Raw genomic sequence first — 20,249 nt, 5'->3', positions numbered from 1 at the left:
CCCTCTGAACATGTTGATTCGACTTTAACAAGTTATGAGTTCGGATAATACTAGTCCTACTAAACCCTCTGAACAGGTTGATTCGACTTTAACAAGTTACGAGTTCGGATAATACTAGTCCTACTAAACCCTCTGAACAGGTTGATTCGACTTTAACAAGTTATGAGTTCGGATAATACTAGTCCTACTAAACCCTCTGAACATGTTGATTCGACTTTAACAAGTTATGAGTTCGGATAATACTAGTCCTACTAAACCCGGACTATCCTTTCATTAATATACATGTATATTTACTTCGAATCTGTGGCAATCCAAGGCTAAAAAGCTGATGAAGCACGTGACCTGCAGGCAGAAATCGTATAACACGGCTAAACCAGCGAAAAGGGAAAATATTTAGAACAGCCGGCATGTTCGAGAGAAGGCTCCTGGAAAAAAAGAGTTGAAATCAAAGTAAACGATTTTTTAAAAAAAGGGGAAAAAAAATATATATAAAAGAATAAAAGAAATTTTTTAAAAAAAAAAAACGAAAATATTTCTATTAATAAATTATTAAATTTAGGATAAAATAAACCCTAATAATTTGAGCATTTTTCATGAGATTTTAAGCGTAAAATTTTTCAATTAGAGTAAAACCGGTTCATGGGGTAGAGCCTCACGATTCGGTTTAAAACCGAAATCAGGTCTCGGACGGGGTCGGTATTAAGATTTTAAAAATTAGGCCGAGCGGGACCGAAAAAAATTAAATTTGCAGTAATTACCTTAGGATAATGTTTATTATAAAAAATATTTCACCGGCCGGCTATGTTGATGGAACCCTGAAATTTGTTCACTAATATACCGAGGTCCCCTCTTAGAGATTTTACTGTATATTTATACGAAAATTTATCAAAAATAAAATTACCTAAGAAAAAGGCCACAGATTCAGACAGACTGGTGAGAAGCATGCTAGGGCCCACGATAGCCAAAACGTCTCCGATATGCTGCTCTATGCTCTTGTCGGGACTTCTAGAAGTTCTCTATTATTTATACGCATAAAATTGTGATAAATGCGTTAACTATCATTGATTTCAAATATTAATATATATATTTTTCCACCTCATGCGTTATAAAAATTAATTATTCGGATATGATCTTAGAAATAAAAAAAAAAGACAGTTAAGCATATATAAATCATTTTGTTTATCATAGAAAGAGTCCAAATCCAGAAAAACGACTCAAAGAAATGTGCAAAGAATAGCTATTATTTATAGTAATAATTATTTTATGCTTTTACCCTGCATTGGTGAACGAGGATAAAAACGTTGTCGATGCCAACGGCCAGAACCAAAAAGGGCACAACTTCCATTATGATGAGAGTGGCGGGAACTCCTATGTAGCTGAACGTTCCGAGGGATGAGGTCACCGAGGCCAAGACTATTAAGACGCCGGCTATGCCTATGGATATTTTACTGTCCACCTGATAAATTTAGGGTTAAAAAACAAAATCGTTTCAATTTAGATTGTTTTTGACACAGAGAGAATAAGGATACCATAATCATCGGACCATTTTAGCCCGGTTCTATCTTCATAATCTAAGGGTGGTTTTCAGGGGGTTATCTGGGTAAGCCGGTTTCCTCTTTGATACCCGGTTAAAGGGAGTAAAAATTGATCAAAACCGGTTTTTTTTAAATAGGGCCCTGGAAAAGTTAAGTTGGGCGATATTATCGATAATTTTAGCGATCTTGTCATGTAGCGCATAACATTTAATATTTCGTAAATAAATATTTGTACCAAAATAGTTTTGAGAGATCGGAAATGGCCCAAGGCTATGGTAATGTAGACGAACATGATGAAATAGCTGATAAGAATGGTGAATACGTCCGACTTGCTTTCCCTATCGATCTCATCTTGGATTGATCTCTGCCAATTCCAAAAAAAAACATTAGGCCAAAACAGTTATAAAGTGCTTGTAAATCTCTTTTATTGTATACGAGAATACTTAAATATTTACAAAATAGGATCTAAAGTAATCTTCTAACAATCACAAGAATAGTGTTGTTAAATGGCTAGTTTTGAGCCGATTTTTAGAAACGGCTAACTCAGTGTATCCAGAAAAATATTACATAAGCCTGAAGATTTTGTTCATAGAAGGAACAAGAGTCTAGACATATATTACCGAAATCTCGAGGCTTAGACAATATTTTTCCGGCTAAAATATCGAGTTAGCCGTTGCTTTAAAAATCGGCTCAAACGAGGCCGATTTAACAACAATCCCGCAAGAACAATTTTAAGGTAATCTATCATATAAAAAAATGGCGGTAATTACTTGAGCTTGGAACGAAACGGTGAACAAAGGGTTAGAATAATTTTTCATGTACTCGACAAACCTAGGTAAAAAAAAGAAATGAATAAGTATCTTTAATTTTTTTTTTTTTTGCTAAAAGAGATATATTTTCAGAGGTTTCGATGCTAACTGGAATCAGGAGCTGGTGCGTACCTTTTAAATTATGACCGTGAACATGATATTACGTAATATTTCGATTTGGTTCTCATTTGTTTCTGCCATTCTAACGTATTTTTTTTATGCTTATGATTATAGACGGAAGGTGTGAACATCTTCCTACAATCCCAGCATTTACATCACAAAGGAAACAAAGCAACAAATCCTGAGAGACAGGACATCGATCACAGATAGATATTCAATATTTTTAGATTTGACAAAAAAATAAATAAAAAACAGAGAGCAGACCTTCATCAATCAATCAAAATTCGTAAACTATCAACTAAGATCATCATATTTTTTATGGACACGATTTTTTTTAAGGGTCAGGTGACCCACAGTAGTAATGGCGCGATTTGAGAAAATGGGATCACTCATGAGTGGATAAAAATAAATAATAACACGCATGCGCACAACGTATTTACACATAATTAAGTATAAGTATTATAAAAGAAGAAAAAAATTTGTAAAACTCCTTTTCCCACAATTCGGACTTCTGTTGATTGATGGGTTCGTTGTTGACCACAAAAGTTATAACCAATGCTGATGACTGTTCGTATTCTTCCCCTAGTAATTTAAAAATAAAAAATAAATGAACATAATATCGCTGTCATACGATCCCTACCTTTATTTTCCCATAGAATTCTCTCGAATTTCTATCTTCTTTCTTTCTTTCTTTCTTTCCTTCCTTCCTTCCTTCCTTCTTCATTTATAATCTTCCTCCCAACATATAAGACACGAATCATTTTTAAAAAATCGTTTCTAATCATAGGTCTGTGCCGACCGCGTGAGCACGGAATAGCCACGAGATAAGCGGTAAATTTTTAACGCGTAACATCTTGGCGTGTAAATTAAAAACTTTAAAAAATGAATTTTATACAAAACAAAGGACCTATAAGAACAAATTCCCGAAGACCAATCCTGACTTGTTTTCATAACAAGTTTAAATATGCTTATATTGATATTCCAAGATGTCTACGCATAAAGAAATTTGGCGCCATATTCCAAGTACGCATTTTATAAAAGGGGCCATTTTAATATGGGCACAGCGCCGCTAGACATGAGAATAAAAAAAATCAAACCTTTGTAACCACCCAATACGAACCAAGGGTTGATGGGACCACCGAAAAGGCTCAAGCACGGTTTATTGGCCGAATCTGTCGACAAAGGATTCCTACCATTGGTTTATAAAAAATAATTGAATATACACTTCTCCGAATAATTACCATTTTTTTTTGGAAACATTTCCAGTATGATGGAAAAAATACGAAAGAAAGAAGAAAAGAAGTTGAATAGAACCTGGAACAAAAGTCGAAGTGCTTCAAGATTCCAGCGTTGGGCGACTTCCCGAAGTCTTCCCTAAGCAGATTTTCTTCGTTTTGGTAATACTGAAACAGGCTCTGAGTAGTGCAATTGTTGTTGACAGGGGAAAGAGGCTTGAAACAAATGTCGCTCAATCCGATAGTTTCTGAGCTGGAACGGTTGGTGAATTTGAGGAGGGAAATGCTGGATTGGAGTTTCAGCGCCTTTTTTTTTATAGCAGAAGGGAGTAGAAATTCTTATGCCAGGATTATAATCACAAATTTCTATTCAAAGAGTTATACTAGAGGGTGTAGCCACTTGGGGGGAGTATTGAGGAATAAGGCTTATTTCTACTCCTTCCCTTCCCTATGTAAAATTAATATCGCGACATGATTAGCAACCCTCATATTCTTACCAGAGTTTGTTTACGAAGCAATTTTTAGCTATATTTTTTTTAAATACTTCGATCAATAACTCTTCCCTGAATATAGGGCCGTACGTTTTGGAGTCGTACATCACGGGCTTTTGATTGGTCGGTACTATAATCAGCTGTTCGATCCGGTAAAATGGCCTTTAAAAAAAATATATATATAATTTATGCATAATAGAAATAATGTAATTTTATCGATTAATTTATAATTTTTTTTTTGGCCGTGACCTTTTTTCTATTCTCATTTATTATATGAAATAAATAGAGGTTTTTGTTTTAAATTTTATCTTTTTATCTTCCCTCACTATCATATACTTCCATATTCCCTTCTTCCACCCTGACTCACGTGAAATGTTCTTCGAAGTAAGCCAGTTCCATCCTGGCCCTGCTGTTAGGCGCCGACCACAGTTGAACGGGGTCCGTCGTGACCTTCATGAGGGTGAGACCGGCCGACATCAGCCCGCAAGAAACGACACCGAGTATGAGTATAGTTGTAGGGTAGGTAGCGCACACCAAGCCCCAATCCCTAAATCTGTTGGCCATGTACCGCTGGAACCGAGAGGAGTGGGGAAGGATGGCGAAGCCTTGGAAATTTTACAAAAAATCGAAACGTCAACAATTATTATTCAATTTTTTGAGTCATCATTATTTATTTTTTTGGCTATTGTATCACCAAACCTTGGGATAATTTATTTACGATGTAAATTTTTCGACCAATGATGGTGTTTGTTTGTTAATTCGTCGTAATTCGTGTGGGTTGCATAACACTTTATAAGAAGCTATCTGAATATGCTTACGAAGGAATGGTAGGGCGAATTCGTACCCGATAAAAACCGATCGGTCCGATTGGGGTTTAGACCGGTCTTCACCCCCAATCGGAATCTATTTTTTGATACGGTGCGAAGATTCCGCTTAAAAAGCTGGGGAGATTCAACGAGGAGGTACAGAACTTGCCTAAACATTCCGTGCACAGTTTTAAAATAAATGGCGATTTGTCTAATTTAAATTTTAAGCCTTTCATTTTAATGAGCCAGATACTATTTTTTAAAAATACAAATTGCGAGTAAATTTAATTTTAGATCGTTTCTACCAATCACCAATATATAATAGGCGCACATCTCTCCTAAATGACTAAATGCGCCCCCAATTAATGTTTGTATTAGATACTAATCGGTTGGTAAATAGAGCATATATGCAAATTTAAAATTATGTACATACGAAATTAATCCAGGTATAGGAAAAGAAGAAAAAAAATATATAAAGTTTAATTTTATCACGAAAAGAAATCATCGAATTCAAAGAGAGTAACACGTGTCATTAATATCGACATTTTAGTAAGGCTGAGATTGGTTAAGATTTGTTCTTTTATTTTTCAGAAAAGATATTGATACGAAGTTTAGAAGAAAAAAAATATCGTGAAAAGTTGCAAAAACCTCTAGCATCGGTGATGTAGCCCAGGTCCTTTTTATCGGTAATTTTAGCGGCACCAGTCCTGTATACCCCGTTCTTTTGAGCCCCATCTATAAGCCCATTTTATAAATTTTTTTTTGAAAAGATTTGATAGAAAATATTTAAATAACCATGTCACGTGGTTAATAATTCATTTTTTTTGACGTTAAAGCAAATGTTCCGTTACCGCATATATCGTAGGCGCGCATCCGTTCGATTTCACCTATTCCTCCGTCAACGTCAACGCAAAACCTCTCGGTGCTGTCGCCGCCCTTGGGGCCTCCCCTCATTATCTTAGTGGCGTCTTCCGTGACAAGCAATCTAATGTGGACATTTTGTTTTACTTCCGTAAAAATTAAAACTATTCTTTACCCGTTAGAACTTCTGTTGCGGCATATCAAGGCGAGCCCGAAGCAAAGCGCGAAGCATACGAAAACGAGAGTCATGACGAAAATCATGCCGTCCATACCCAACACTTTCCAAGGCAGGGCGCCTCCAGGCAACCACCCATCTTCCGGGTCCGGCGACAAGGCCGGAAGAGGGTCTACACACGCGATGGGGCAATCTTGACACGTGCAAGCCGCGCCCGCACCCTAAAGTTCCGGTGGAGGGAAGGGAGGGGGGTGGGGAAAAAAATTGTACAGAAAAATTATCCATTTTTTTCTTATATCCTACCTACGCAACTAAGAACATTAACGTTTAAATGGTTAATATAAAATCAGCGTATATATTTCCGCCCATCGCCCTGACTAAAATTTACAAGCCGGAACCATCAGTGAATCTTAAAGACCGTCCGTTTTCCGCTCTTTTTTCTTCGCCATTGAGAAATTAATCAGGCAAGCGGAGGGAGGGGGGGGGGTTAAGATCTTTTAGTGTTTGTCGTGGACAGTGTAGCGTAAAAAAAATGGAAATGGGTAGGTTGAAGCTTTCGATGTCAAACATACGCCAATCAGAAACATTCCCGGGCCTCAATTTTTCGAACAAACCCGGCTCAGGCCAGCAAAAAAGGCCCAAGTATTTTTTTAAAAAAAACCGCGAGCCCGACCCAAGCCCGTAATAAGTTTCAAAAAATTTTGTCCCAAGACCGTACCCAAAAAGGTAATTTCTTGATTCAAATGAAAATAAACGATAAGCGTATTTAGGCGATCATGTTGTTTACAGTACCGAAATCTTATTATTAGAAAAGATATAAAATTGCGATACTTTTTTTTCTCAAAGATCCAAGGCGCCCATTAAAAATAAACCGTTCAAAAACCGGGGCCGACCAGTTAGAAACCGTAATATTAGACCCTGCCGACCCGGTACAATGAAGGTCTGTGATGCGAGTTATTGGAGAAGAAATTGAGAGACAAGTTTGGAGGTAAAAGGAGACGACACCCCCGAATATATACAAAAAACATGTGATCGTAGAAGATTCGCGGAGCTTAAGCTTATAACGCTTGACGCGGTAAATGATAGAAACGCGTGGAGGAGTGGAAATGCGGAAATGAAGATATTAAATTTGTTTTATATTTATTTATAATTTTTTTTTTAAAAAAATTTACTTTTAAAACATAAAATTCACAAATAATTAAAATTAAAAAAACCTTGATTATTTGGATAAAATCTGGAGATAATAATAAATCTATTTAGGTTTGTAAATTTTCAACAAAAATAAAATTACAAAAAGGAAATGGAGCTATATTGCTTAAATCTTTGAATCGGAAAATAGTTCTCGGCTAGATACATTTTCGTTACTTCGTTAAAAAACGCGTTACAAAAAAAAGTAGCGCACTCGATATTCCCCCCCCCCCCGCCAAAAAAAACACCTTACTCTAACCGTTTTTGACTAAATAAATTTCGCAAAAATTGGTCACGATTTTAAGCGTTAATTAAAATTCGAAGGTCATTTTTTTTTGCATTTTATAATACCTACTTGTATAGTGGAATCAAAAAAAAATAATTAATTTTTGAAATCGCGTCAAACAATTTTTGTTATATAAAACATATTTCCGTGCAGCAAAAAAAATAGATATTTATAATAAAATCGATATTTTTAAATATTCCCACCCCCCTCTCCTTACCAAACATTGCAGTTAAAACCAACTACACAGCTGAAAAACAGCTGGGGACGCCATGGATTTATAAATATTATTTCGTTTTTTTATAGGGTATGTCCAAAATCTTTTTTTGATAAAAAAAATAAAATTGTTATAAAAGTTCAAACTTACGCAAATTATCTGTGTTTGTGTTTTGGACACGTTTTTAATTTTATATTATAAAATAGCTCATTTTATCTATTTTCATTAAAGATTCATAAGTTTCTGAATTTAATTTTTCGATATTTTGGACACAGCCTTTTAACTCCCCCCCCCTTACCAAAACCCGAGAATCTGAATTTTGTAGTTGAAACAAAACCAAATTTTTTTTTTTTATGCGACATGACAATATAGGTGTTAAAAAATAGTTCGCTTATATCGACTTATCACAAGTCGAAGTCCTAAAAGTTCAAAATAATTTATCCTAAGATCGTCATGGTAACACCTTTGGATGTGCGGTTAAAATGCAACGAAAAAGAAATACGTGTCTCTCGAAGATCGATCCCTAAAAAAAGGAATTTTAATCCACGTGGGTTTGAAAGACTTATTGAGCAAAATCTCTAAATTTTCACTTTTGGCGCCCAATTTAGACAAGTTATACTAAATAATTCCCCCCCCCCCCTCTCTTTGACCAATAACAATCTAGTATATAAAAAGAAAGGAAAAAATTTTTTTTTTATTCTTCCCCATTTAGGTCACAATCGTAAGAAAAATTTTTAAATAATATATTTTTATATGTTAATTTTTATTTTTTTGTAAATCTCTCATAATATTTAAGTATAGAAATCAATATTATTTATTATTTATTATTACGTAAATTTAGTTTGATTTTTGATAATATTTTTTATCGATAATTAGATATTTAATATCTCACTTCTTTCCCTTTTAATTATTTACCTTAGGGCCTTATTCGATTACGGAACGAATAGTAAAATATTCGATTCGTACCGAATTATTCGAAGAATTTGATCGAATATTTGATCCGTTCGAAATGATTAGATTTTTTTTAAAAAATTAATCATTTGCCGCATTCGACTGGTAATCGTTTTGGAATATTTAATATTTACCTTAGGCCTTCACATTCAATTAAGGAATCGAATAATAACGAATACCAAATAGTAAAATATTTGATTAAAATCGAATTATTCGAAGAATTTGATCGAATATATGATCCGTTCGAAATGATTAGATTTTTTTTAAAAAATTAATCATTTGCCGCATTCGACTGGTAATCGTTTTGGAATATTTAATATTTACCTTAGGCCTTCACATTCAATTAAGGAATCGAATAATAACGAATACCAAATAGTAAAATATTTGATTAAAATCGAATTATTCGAATAATTTAATCGAATATTCGATATATTCGTAACGAATACAAATATGCTATCCGATCGGTAGTTTTGGGAAATAGGCCAAAAATGTAAATATATATTGCCCCCCCCCCTTTTGATGTTTTCACGATCTTATGCCACATAGACAACTTATTTATTTATAAATTCCCGGGTATTTAAATAAGGAAAAAAAGAAACTTAAATAAATAATTTAAAAAAAAGGAAAATCTGAAGTAAAATATAGTAAAAATAAAAGCAATATTTGATTAATTTTTCCAATTATATCTAAAATTATTCACTTTCTTTTTTCTATTCTTTTCTTTTCTACTCTTTCTTTCATTTCTCTTTCTTCACGTATGATATACTCGTGATTAGTCGACGCTAATAAACATTACGTAAATTTAAAATCAAACTAACGTCGGGCAACGGTTTATCGCAGGGGAAAGTGGGTATCTCCACGGGTACGATTTCGCCTTTCGGTTCGTTCTTGTCGGCAAATTTGGCGCCATTTTTTCCGAAAGTATTGCCGCCGTCTTTTGCCGAATGGTAGATGAAGTCTATTCCGAGCGGATTTTGGGGGTTGTGACCTAGAAACTGGAAAAACTTCCGGTAGTCGCAGTGTTTTCCCGCCTTCCCGCACATCAAGTAAACAACCTTCCCGCCCAGGAACGTTACTCCCGAACACGCCCCGTAGACCGATTTTAGAGAAACGTCGGTAACGTGAAATTCCAGGTTATGGATAGGGTTACTGCTTAAGCTTCGGGGGTCGTTAGGGGAGGACTCGATACTCCTGGAAGCATCTGCTACTGCAGGATCTTTATCGGGGGAAATAAATGGGGACGGTTTTCGAGAGAGAGGTTTGAGGAAAAGGCTTTGGGCCGGGTGACAGGTCAGTACGCAGAACACGTTGATGAAGTTTCGCAAGCAGGAAGGGCATTTCTGGAAAAAAGATGTCGGGATCCTCATGTTGTGCTTGAGGTTATGGACTTGGTCCACGTCGCAACAGGTTTTCACTTTATCATCTTTCGGTCATGAATATATTTTTTTATATAAATATAAATATCTATATTAGTAATTTATCAAAAACATAATCCTTAACCCCACCCCCTTCCATGGTTAAAAATTACCATTCTAAATGGCGGAATATATATAGTTAAACATTTTGTTAACGGTCGTGGATAAAAAGACGTTTTATGATCGGCGTTTCAAAAATTTAGACTGACAAAGGATTTTTTCGGGCCACTACTTTGGATCACCTTCTTGAAGTCTAAGTATAACAGAAAATTCCTTGAGTAGCTATCCCTCTTAGAAACCTCCCCTAACCAATCCCCCCCCCCCCCCCTGTTCATTTTATTATTAAACTACGTTGAAAAAAAAAATGGAGGTACGATTAAAAAGTCTAGGATTTTTCCTGGAGGTTATGAGTCATAATTTCAAATGGAGAGCATATTAGAAGATCCCGAGTGTATATATGGTCGGAAATGAGGGTGCGTAGATGATAGTATCACTTTTAATTCCCGGCAATTGAGGGCACAGTTCTCTCAGCATGGCCGTGTAATTGGAGTCGAAATCCTTGGGAAGCCCGCTGTACGAGCAAGGCAGGCCCTTGCCCGAAACCTGGCACAATCCGTAGGAAACGCATTTTCCGTTATCGGGATCCAAAGCGTTGGCGCGGTGGATTAGGAGTAAGCACGTGACAAAAAATGATGGCTTCATCCTATTTCTGAGAGATATAGCGATTTAAAAAATATATTTATATTTAATATATCCATATGTGTATGGAAAATACGTTAACCCGTGGGCGGGCCGGCCATATGTTTCATCGCGCCGAAAACGGCGCCGTTGCACGTGGCGCGGAAAATTTTTTTAAACTAAAATAGTTTTCGTGTGTTGTACATTTATTCTAACGATCGACAACAGCTTGTTGCGATTGTTTCGTGAATGTCTACATGGAATAGATCTACAGCACTGATCCATACGTGCCCTGGTACCCGTTTTTGGAATTGCGATTCCATTGACGATAATAAAAATGTCACTCAAAATGAGAACATTATGATTGAATGACCCGACTAGATGGCAGTAGCGTCACTAGGGGTGGGGGAAAGAGTAGGGCAGGGGTTTGAGCCCCCCCCTGAAAAATCTGATTCTTTAGGACTAGTGACGGCCCTGCTAGATAGCGTAGTATATTAAATTAGCTGGAAAGTAGCAGATATTAAATAATAATGATAAAAAATCTAAATAATGTTTTAGAAAAGAATTTGAAGAGAGATCTCAAAACCTTCAGCGGTGGCGGCCAAAAAAAAACCGGAGGTTCAGGACAATATTCCTTATTATTCGGGCACTTTAGTAAAATTACCGATCTACATTTTTCATTCCTGACTCCCTAAGGCTCATGTAGAAGCGTCGACATCAGGATCCATACACTAGCGGGACCTATTAAAATTAGAGTATTCGTATCGCCATCGGCGCACACGTTTAAAATATAAGGTAACTTGAAATGCACAAAAAAATATACCGATTACGAATTGACAGAGTTGTTAAAAGATACTTTTTAAATGGATCTAGATACAGATACATCGTCTAAAATAATATCGTAGATACAGATATTTAAATCAAAAATCTATCTAGATATAGATACGACATTTTTATATCTGGATTATCTAGACCCTTTAACAACTCTGCGAATTAATAATTTTAGAAAGCCAATAAAAATATAAATAAAAGCTCATTAAAATCCATATTAATAATAATTTTTTTTTTTTAAATAAAAATTTATTAATTTGTTAAAAAATTAACAACAAAAATTGATTTAACAAACTTTGATAAAAACATTTTTATAAAAAAAATTATAAAAAATTAGATAAGGTAAAAGAAAAAATTTACCTTTAAAAATAATTAAAAAATAAAATTTGGCAAAAATAATTTTTAAAATTTGCTAACAGCTAAATATATATATATCTTTTAAAAAATAAAAATTATTTTATTTATTAAATCGATAATTATAATATGTAAAAAATTATATGATTTTTATTAAAGTGAATCGTTATCATTCCTTTAAAAAAAAAATTTGTGATTTAAATCATGAAAGAAAAAATTCGTGATTTAAATCGTGAAAGATTAGTTTTTTTGCGCATAAAAATCACGATATATTTACTTGTTAAAAAAAATTTGGAATTTTAAAAGGTAAAATTAGATCAATTAGAGTCTTTTATTCTGAAATGCATTTCAAACCCTTGTTTTTATTTTAGCAAGTAGGGAATTGGTGTCGGGCTAGTGTTATGCCGGCTTTTTAAACGGCTAACTCAATATCTTACCCAGGAAAAAAATCGCGAACCTAAAGATGTTACTCGTTAGATGGCACAAAGGATTTGGAGGCCTATTAGCGAAATCTCGATGTTCAAGGCGATCTTTTTCTTTTTCTTATATTAAGCTTAAATCGAGCCGTTTAACAACACCAGTGTCGGAGCGGAGGTGATTAGAGCCCGCTGTACGCGGATACGATTCGCTATCCGGGACAAGATTGATTCGTTGGGGACTTTCGCCGTATTATAAATTTAAAACATCGGGTCGGGGCAGATATTAACCTCTCGATCAGACGTTATCATTTGTTTTTTTTTGTGGTTATTTTATGATTGTATATACCGTATTGGGAATATGGAATCCCTCGATTTTGCATCATTTGTCAGATTGGATGAGTTTGATTTGACCGGAAACGTATTCTAGCACGCGCAGAGTATCTACCCTAAGAATTTCGGACAATTTTCGCCGCAAACTTTTTGCGTAGTTCTAGAGTTCTCGACCAAAATTGTCGGGCATTAACAGTGCGGGGTAACTCTGTAACATTCTAGAATATATTTCCGATAAAATCAGTTAGAGATTACGAATTCCCAACGAATTCCATATCCCAATACGAAATATATTATTTTTTTGCGGCTGAGCTGCTACATTAATCCGCAACAAGGAAAGGGGATTATAAAGAGGCTTAACGGGCAAAACCGGATTCGGCCATGAACACATGTTAACTTTTGGGAACAAAAATGGGAATCCACTTTATCGTTCCGAATAAATCCCAAAATATCGCTTCCCCGATTTACGAGAAACGGAAAAATTAAACAAAGAATTCTTCGCAAGAAAAATCACTCTTTCATCGACAACAATAGGATGCGACGATACTTACAAAAATATTGGTAAATATATGTGTGTATCTGATAGTCAGGGATTTCCAAATATAATTGCAGAGAGATATAAATTTTTTATCGAAGGCTATTTCAAAGTTCGAAAATATTTAATAACTACATTTAATACGATCTACATAAAAAAAAAGAAATCCCTGCCATTCCTGCGGCGTGGAAGGGAATATTGTCCTTCCAAGAATGCCAACTTGTTATAAAATGTAACAAAATTGGCCACATTGCTCGAGTCTGTAGAAATAGAAACAGTGAATTTTATTAGTAACAGGAATACAGTCCAGAATTTTGGGTGAGTATTGTCGTGGAATTATATTTTTTTTTCGCGGAGTTATATAATATCACGCTTATTTTTTGTCTATTTTAAAATATAGTTTTTATATTTTTATCGATTTTATTAAAAGTGTGGCTGAAAGCAACTCAGCCTTAGGGAACGCATCCACTAGGACTTTTTCGACTTCGAGAATAAACTATATATATATATATTGGTGGTAGATGCTTTTTTCAAAGTGGGTAGAGTATGAGGAAGTAAAAGGATTATAACAATTCGATCTCCGAGTCCCTTATTGCATATTCCAGTCCAGCCAACCAACAATTCCGGGGTGAGATAGGTGGCCCGCCTCTAACTGCAGCGGTGAACAAACGGAGCCTGATGGGAGACCCAGCTTTGGACAAGGGAACAACGGACAGACAGCCAGAAACGTCGAGTGCACGAGAGAGGGCACCAATATGGACGCGAGAGGATGACCAAGGAGCGAGTAAAAATTGGGGGCTGCCGGAGAAGATGAATGATTACCATAATGCGTATAATGGAGACGCGGGTACCGACAACTTGGCGGTAGATATGAGTGGATTGGCTGGAATATGCAATAACGGACTCCGCGATCGAATTCGCGTTAGGTCAGGAGGAGGGATCGCTAGGTTGACGGGGAGGTTGGTTTACCATCAGTGGGGGCATGTCGCGGAATTATATTTTTTTTTTAACATTAGTAATAGGTATCAAAGTAAACAACAGCGATATCGGAATAGAATTAGAAACCGGGGGCTGGGGTATTGGAAAAACAAACTTCTTAATCATCCTGGATTAACGATTTGCATGGCACTTTTGATCATTCATATCTCAGGAACTATGAGTACTAGGAGGCTAAAATTTTGGATTCGATGCTTTCTAATGATATTCTTTCAGTATACAAAATTTTATCGAAATTAAAAAGGTTGAGCCGAAAAGTTATCCATTTGGTATGGAATTACCCAGTATACAATTCCAGAAAAGCGAAGCCCTAAATTTCCAAAGGTGACCGAAATATCCGGGTTGAATAAAAAGATTTTAAGGAAAACTCGAAAATTATCAAATACACTTCCCTAACCAATTGCAATCTCGTACCAACCGTATTCGACACAACCGGTTTTTTCGGCAATCAAGCCCTAACCTTCTTCGAATCCCTTGGTAAAAAAATTCGCGCCATCACTGGTGACCCTCGGGAAGGCTTCTACCTCAGACAGCGCATTTCTTTTGGTATATGCAGATCTAACTGCATTGCCATCCACGGCTCCCTTTCTTGAACTCCTCCCACCCAACATACAATTTACTATACTAATTTTTTTTTTTTATTATACAGTTTTTTTAAATATAATATTTTATTTTACAAATAGTTTTCCACGATATTTTTTAATATATTATTTTTAAACCTTACGTATATATATGTTTTATTTTTAACGTTCAATTTTGACCAATAAAAATTTTTAGTTATCTATTATTAAATAGTTTATGATCTTTAGATATTTTTATGAATAAAATGGACGTTTACAATTGAAGTATTAAATATGGACTTCTACAGGTACAATTTTTTTTTCCTAATAACGGTAAATCCCCCATCCTTAGAAAAAAAAATGTACGAGTGTGTATTCTCTACTAAATATTTTGAAGAGCAGAACGTTACTGACTTTTGTTAATATCTATATAGAAGTAGTCAAATAATTAATGATAGGGGGGGGGGGGGGGTGGGGGTAACTAAGCAATAAAATTGTTAAATATTTATTACGCTAGTTTGGCGTATTTAATTTAAAATTTTGAAATTTCTATTTATTCGAATTAAAACATGTTTAACATTTATTATCGAAAAAAAAAAAAAATATTTTTTAAAAACCTCTAATCAATTATTTAATTTATCTAAAAGAAAAATTGCTTAGATTTATTTGTTTTTCTTTCCTTCTTTCTTTAAATTCCCGGTCAAAAGAAAAGGTTGAAGAGCATTTAGGACAGATTGTTAAAAAATAGAGGGTAATAATAGCAAAAAAATCAATAATTCTCTTTATACATCACTTACATAGAAAATTTTTTTTTAAAGGAAGGATAAAACATTACAAATTCATTGGGATTGATTCTTAGTTTTTTTTTGCAGTTCGTCGCGTTTTTTTGTGGACATTGGTTTCGAATAATACGCGGTAAAAATAAACATCAAACCGGATCGGGCTTACGAATATCGGATCGGATGTTAAAGTTTGTGGATGGGTACACGTGTCGACCGAAAATATATATTTAAAACCGAACTCTGGAAAGTGACAAAAAAATGGGGGAGAGGGGTGGAATTTTTCCCGAATGTTCCTTTCTTACCTTGACACTGAAATGAAAAAAATATCGATTTTTTTGATTAATATTATTAAAGTGAGATAATTGATATGAAGCACTTATTTTTATTGAATTTTATATATATCAAAATCACAAATATTTTCTTTCCTTTCGACTTTTAATTACTGTTCCATAATATTCCATATTCCAATCAATCATCATATTATCATCTAAAACTAACATTAAACTATATTTTTTATAATTTAAATTTCTCTATACGTTTTTTCTATTTGTGCAGGTTAATATAAATTAGGTTATTACTTACTTTGATATTTATGTTTGTTTTCTTGTTATTTTTTTTATTACAAAGTTTAATAAAAAATATAATATATAATGTAATATAATGTTAATAGAAATTATTGGTGGCGTAAAAAAAATGATATGTAATAAACATTTTTATAAACATTTTTTTTGATCATAGTAAGAAGGGGAAAAAAAATCAAATGTGAAATATCGATTTTAGGCCATGCCGATCTTCGCCAATTCCACAAATCTTAGGGTGAATATCGGAAAATACGTAATTCTAATTTTAATAGGCGTTAGTTGGAGTTTAGGTCGAATTTTATATTAAAAGAAATAAAAAGATTTTTTTAAGTCGGACGGTCAGTGTCTTGATTTAAATAATCTTTTGGTGTCTGTCTTGTAAGGGAAAATTGAAAAAAAAATAATTAAAAGAAAGGAATGAATGAATGACAAATAAATCCATCTCGATATATTTTAAATTTTACTTTGATTCGACCCAGCCCGGTCCTGCAACTTTTGTAACCCGGATATTTAAGTTGTATCATATTTTAAGGTCCGGGGAGAATTGTCACATCGAATTCGAAACTTCTAATTCAAACTATTAGTGTGTGAATGTGTATAGAGTATTTGATTCGAAAAATCAAATTATTAGGAATAAACGAATACCGGTTATCCGTATTCACGAAACGGGCCGAACGAATAACGATTGACAGCGATTAATAACAAGAACTCCCCCCCCCCTCCCAATCCAAATTTATTAACATATTCTCATTTTCACATTAGGTAGAAGACCTATTCGAAAAATAACCGAACTCGATTCATTTAAAACAAATCGAATACTTTACTATTCGTATTCATAAAAAGAAACGAACACGAATAATTCGCCATTCGATACGTCGTCAAATTCTAATGGGCGCAGTCAGGAGATGTCGGAAAAAAATGCTTCGATAAAATGACTAATAATTTATTTAAAATCAAAAACAATTTAAAAATAAAAAGCAAATAAATTTCGCAAAAAAAAGAAAGAAATTAATTAAAATAAAAACAATCGTATAGGAAGAAATAAAAAGAAAATGAAGGGATGATAAAAAGAATATACACCACGATTAAAACTTTGTTCCCTCATACAAATTCATTTAATCTTCTTTCCTGTTCCACATTTCTTCTCTTTACTGTTAGCTAAGATTTCTTTCTATTCAGCTGAAGAAGTAGGAGTAACCCTTACGCTAAAGGGAGGTGGGGGGCTAGTTAAAATTAAACTGACCCTTAGCTAAGCTATCAGCCAAGGTTCTCCCTCCCCCCCCTCCGATATTTTTAAAATCATTAAAATTCGGACAAACACATTGACGGCTCACAATCTTTAACCAGAGCCGGAAGCCTGACAGGGAATCGTTCCATCCCGATTCTACCGAAATCAAATCTAACGAATAGACATTTTCTGATTCTTAGGGTAGGACCTATTCCTAAAACACGAGTTTGGATCAGATCTTCGAAAAACGGGCAAAAATAATTTAGAATTTTTTTACTTTCTGGGGTCAAAAAAATTTTTTTTTTGATAAGCCCTACAATGGCTATTTTACAATTTATCGAAACCAATATTCCTTAAAAAAGATTGACGTTTTAAAGAGATCGATGAATGATATTCTCGATTCGGAATTTTATTTTTTGTAACCCCCCCCCCCCCCACCCCCCAAAAAAATATATAATTAAATGACTCAGACTCAGAAAGATAATACTAGAGTAACCCGTCTAATTTGGGCAACAGTTGGCACCATAGGTCAACTTAAACAAGTTGTTCCCAATTTATCGAGAACAATAGTTAGTTGGTAGGAGTTCGATAGGGAATCTAAATCTTGGTCAAATTATAGAGTACCGCCTAAATTAGACAAGTTTTAATTGTTTATTGATTATTTTTTTTTCTGTAAGGAAAATAATCGATATGAAGATATTTCCTGAAAATCACAAAAAAAACGAACAAACAGATCCTACATTTTTATTGGCATTAAAAAATTTGTCAATGTGATTTGACAGTTATGTCATATTTTGAAGTGCTTTATAATAAAAAATCATCTCTCCCTTCCCGAATTCTTATAGGATTTCTTTTCCCAATTAAGAGACTTGAGGCTCCTGTATCCACAAAAATTTTGGTTAGAGCCCATCCGCGCTTTAAGGGCCAATTTTAATGAACAGCACCAACCTAAATCTGATAGCAGTGGACATGGTGAATTTATAAGATATTTTCCAGTTCATCTCGCTTAAAAGGGAATTGAAAAAATGAGTTTTTTTTAGAGGCTTAGAGAGTTTTATAATCAAAACACAATTTTTTGAACCAATGTTTTACTCTGCAAATAATATTTGGGACAAATATAACACGTGGTGAAACCTAATAAGGTGTCCACCTCATTATCACTTAGACCCAGCAAGATTCCTATTTTAAAAAAAATTATGTTAACAAAATTGTTAATTCCTTGATGAAAACTTATCCACCCCTCTGGTAAGCTACTTAATTCAAGTTTCATTTATAAGTCATTAATTTGAAGAAAATAACTTTGCTGTATTATAATATTAAGTATTAATCTTAAAAATGTTCACCAATTGCATTAATAACATATCTTAGAATGTTTATAAATTAGCATGCACTTTGGTATTTTTTTTATGTTCATAAACAATATCATTCAATTTATCATGTATTTTTTTTAAAATTTTTTTTTTATTTAAAAGAAACCGAATTTTGTTTCGCTTAAATTTGCATACAAGGATATATATTTTAAAAAAAATGTAAATATTATAAAAGAATAAAGTAATATCAAATATGCTTGGTCTTAAAAATAAACCTTGTAAATAAATGATTAATGAAAAAATTTAATATTGTTAAAAATTATTGGCATTATATTGGCATTATATTTGCATAAAATTAATTTTCTTTAATGAATTTTATTGATTTATTTAATTCATAATATATATATATATATATAAATATTCCAATCATATCCTATAATATAATAAAATGCTCATTCTATAAAAACAGAATTGTAACTATTCCCAAAAAATACCAATTATTTTATTTTAAAATGGTAATAAGAATTTTTTGTTAAAAAAAATAAAATTCCTTATGTTTTATGTAAGGGTCATTTTGCCACCTATATTTGTAAAAAAAAATTAAGGTTCTATTTGGAATAATGTAAAAGGAAAGAGAAAATGATTGATATAGAACATAATTTAGAATATTTTTCTTCTCTAGGATATATCGACCTAGAATTTATATTTTTTAGAAATGAAAAGCAGCATGTGAAGTGCTAAATTAAGGATTTATCTAAGATAAAGAAGAAGTTAAACCACCTAGCCTTAGGTCATCATCTGATGATAAATTAGCAGGCTCAGGGATGTTTGGTATTTGGGCCCTCATAAGAAAACAGTAAATATCTTACAATTAAGACCTTATCTTCCTTCAGAATCAACTGATATTATAATGCTCCATTCATTAATATTAGTAATCACCATTTTGTAATAGTGAATATATTGCAAAGTGTTTTAAATTTTTTAAATTTAAGGTTCGAAAATAATAAAAAACTACAAATTATTACTAAATAGACTAATTTTCAATATCTCTTAAGAAATAAAAATATTACTTATTAATTAATATTTTCTTTTATAATATGGAATAAATTACCAAAGAATTAATTATATTTCTTTTTAACATTCAATAATATCATATAATCTTTTATAAAATTCTATAGTGTTTATAGAATAAAATTATTAAATTTTGATTATTTTAAATTATCCTAAGTTTTACTAAATACATCACTAGATTTTTTCTATGATTATAATATTTAATTCATATAATAAATGTAGTAAATGATGTCTATCATTTGTTAGTAAAATAAATATGAATGTAATTATTAAAAAATATGAATAAGGTTAATATTTACAACAATCATTATTTTTCAAAAATCTATCAACTATCTAATTTATATTATTATCGCATTATGACAAATTTTATATATATAATATTATATTTATTATAAAATGTTTCACTCACCTAAATTTTATTGTTCATATGAAATTTAAAGGAATAGATTACGTTAAACATGTATAAAAAATTGATACCATAACAGCTG

At 33.2% G+C, this 20,249-nt stretch overlaps 1 protein-coding gene across 1 annotated transcript in view; it reads right to left on the bottom strand.

Annotated features, from left to right (window-relative positions):
* The window catches only part of LOC135928166 (NPC intracellular cholesterol transporter 1-like), a 29,576-nt gene extending 9,327 nt beyond the window's left edge, over nucleotides 1-20,249 (bottom strand). The window contains 16 exon segments of the mRNA XM_065464532.1: nucleotides 295-425; nucleotides 902-1,016; nucleotides 1,274-1,456; nucleotides 1,771-1,899; nucleotides 2,306-2,366; nucleotides 2,953-3,046; nucleotides 3,562-3,653; nucleotides 3,779-4,005; nucleotides 4,244-4,352; nucleotides 4,558-4,795; nucleotides 5,645-5,731; nucleotides 5,848-5,981; nucleotides 6,033-6,253; nucleotides 9,490-10,094; nucleotides 10,581-10,795; nucleotides 20,171-20,249. Of these exon segments, the coding sequence (XP_065320604.1) occupies nucleotides 295-425; nucleotides 902-1,016; nucleotides 1,274-1,456; nucleotides 1,771-1,899; nucleotides 2,306-2,366; nucleotides 2,953-3,046; nucleotides 3,562-3,653; nucleotides 3,779-4,005; nucleotides 4,244-4,352; nucleotides 4,558-4,795; nucleotides 5,645-5,731; nucleotides 5,848-5,981; nucleotides 6,033-6,253; nucleotides 9,490-10,094; nucleotides 10,581-10,788 (2,634 nt within the window). The 5' untranslated portion in view covers nucleotides 10,789-10,795; nucleotides 20,171-20,249.

Source organism: Gordionus sp. m RMFG-2023, chromosome 4 (genome assembly GCF_954871325.1).
Source record: "Gordionus sp. m RMFG-2023 chromosome 4, tfGorSpeb1-WG-v2, whole genome shotgun sequence".
Taxonomy (NCBI): Eukaryota; Metazoa; Nematomorpha; class Gordioida; order Chordodea; family Parachordodidae; genus Gordionus; species Gordionus sp. m RMFG-2023.
Note: the sequence above shows the minus strand (reverse complement) of the source record. Positions and strands in the feature narration are given on the sequence as shown.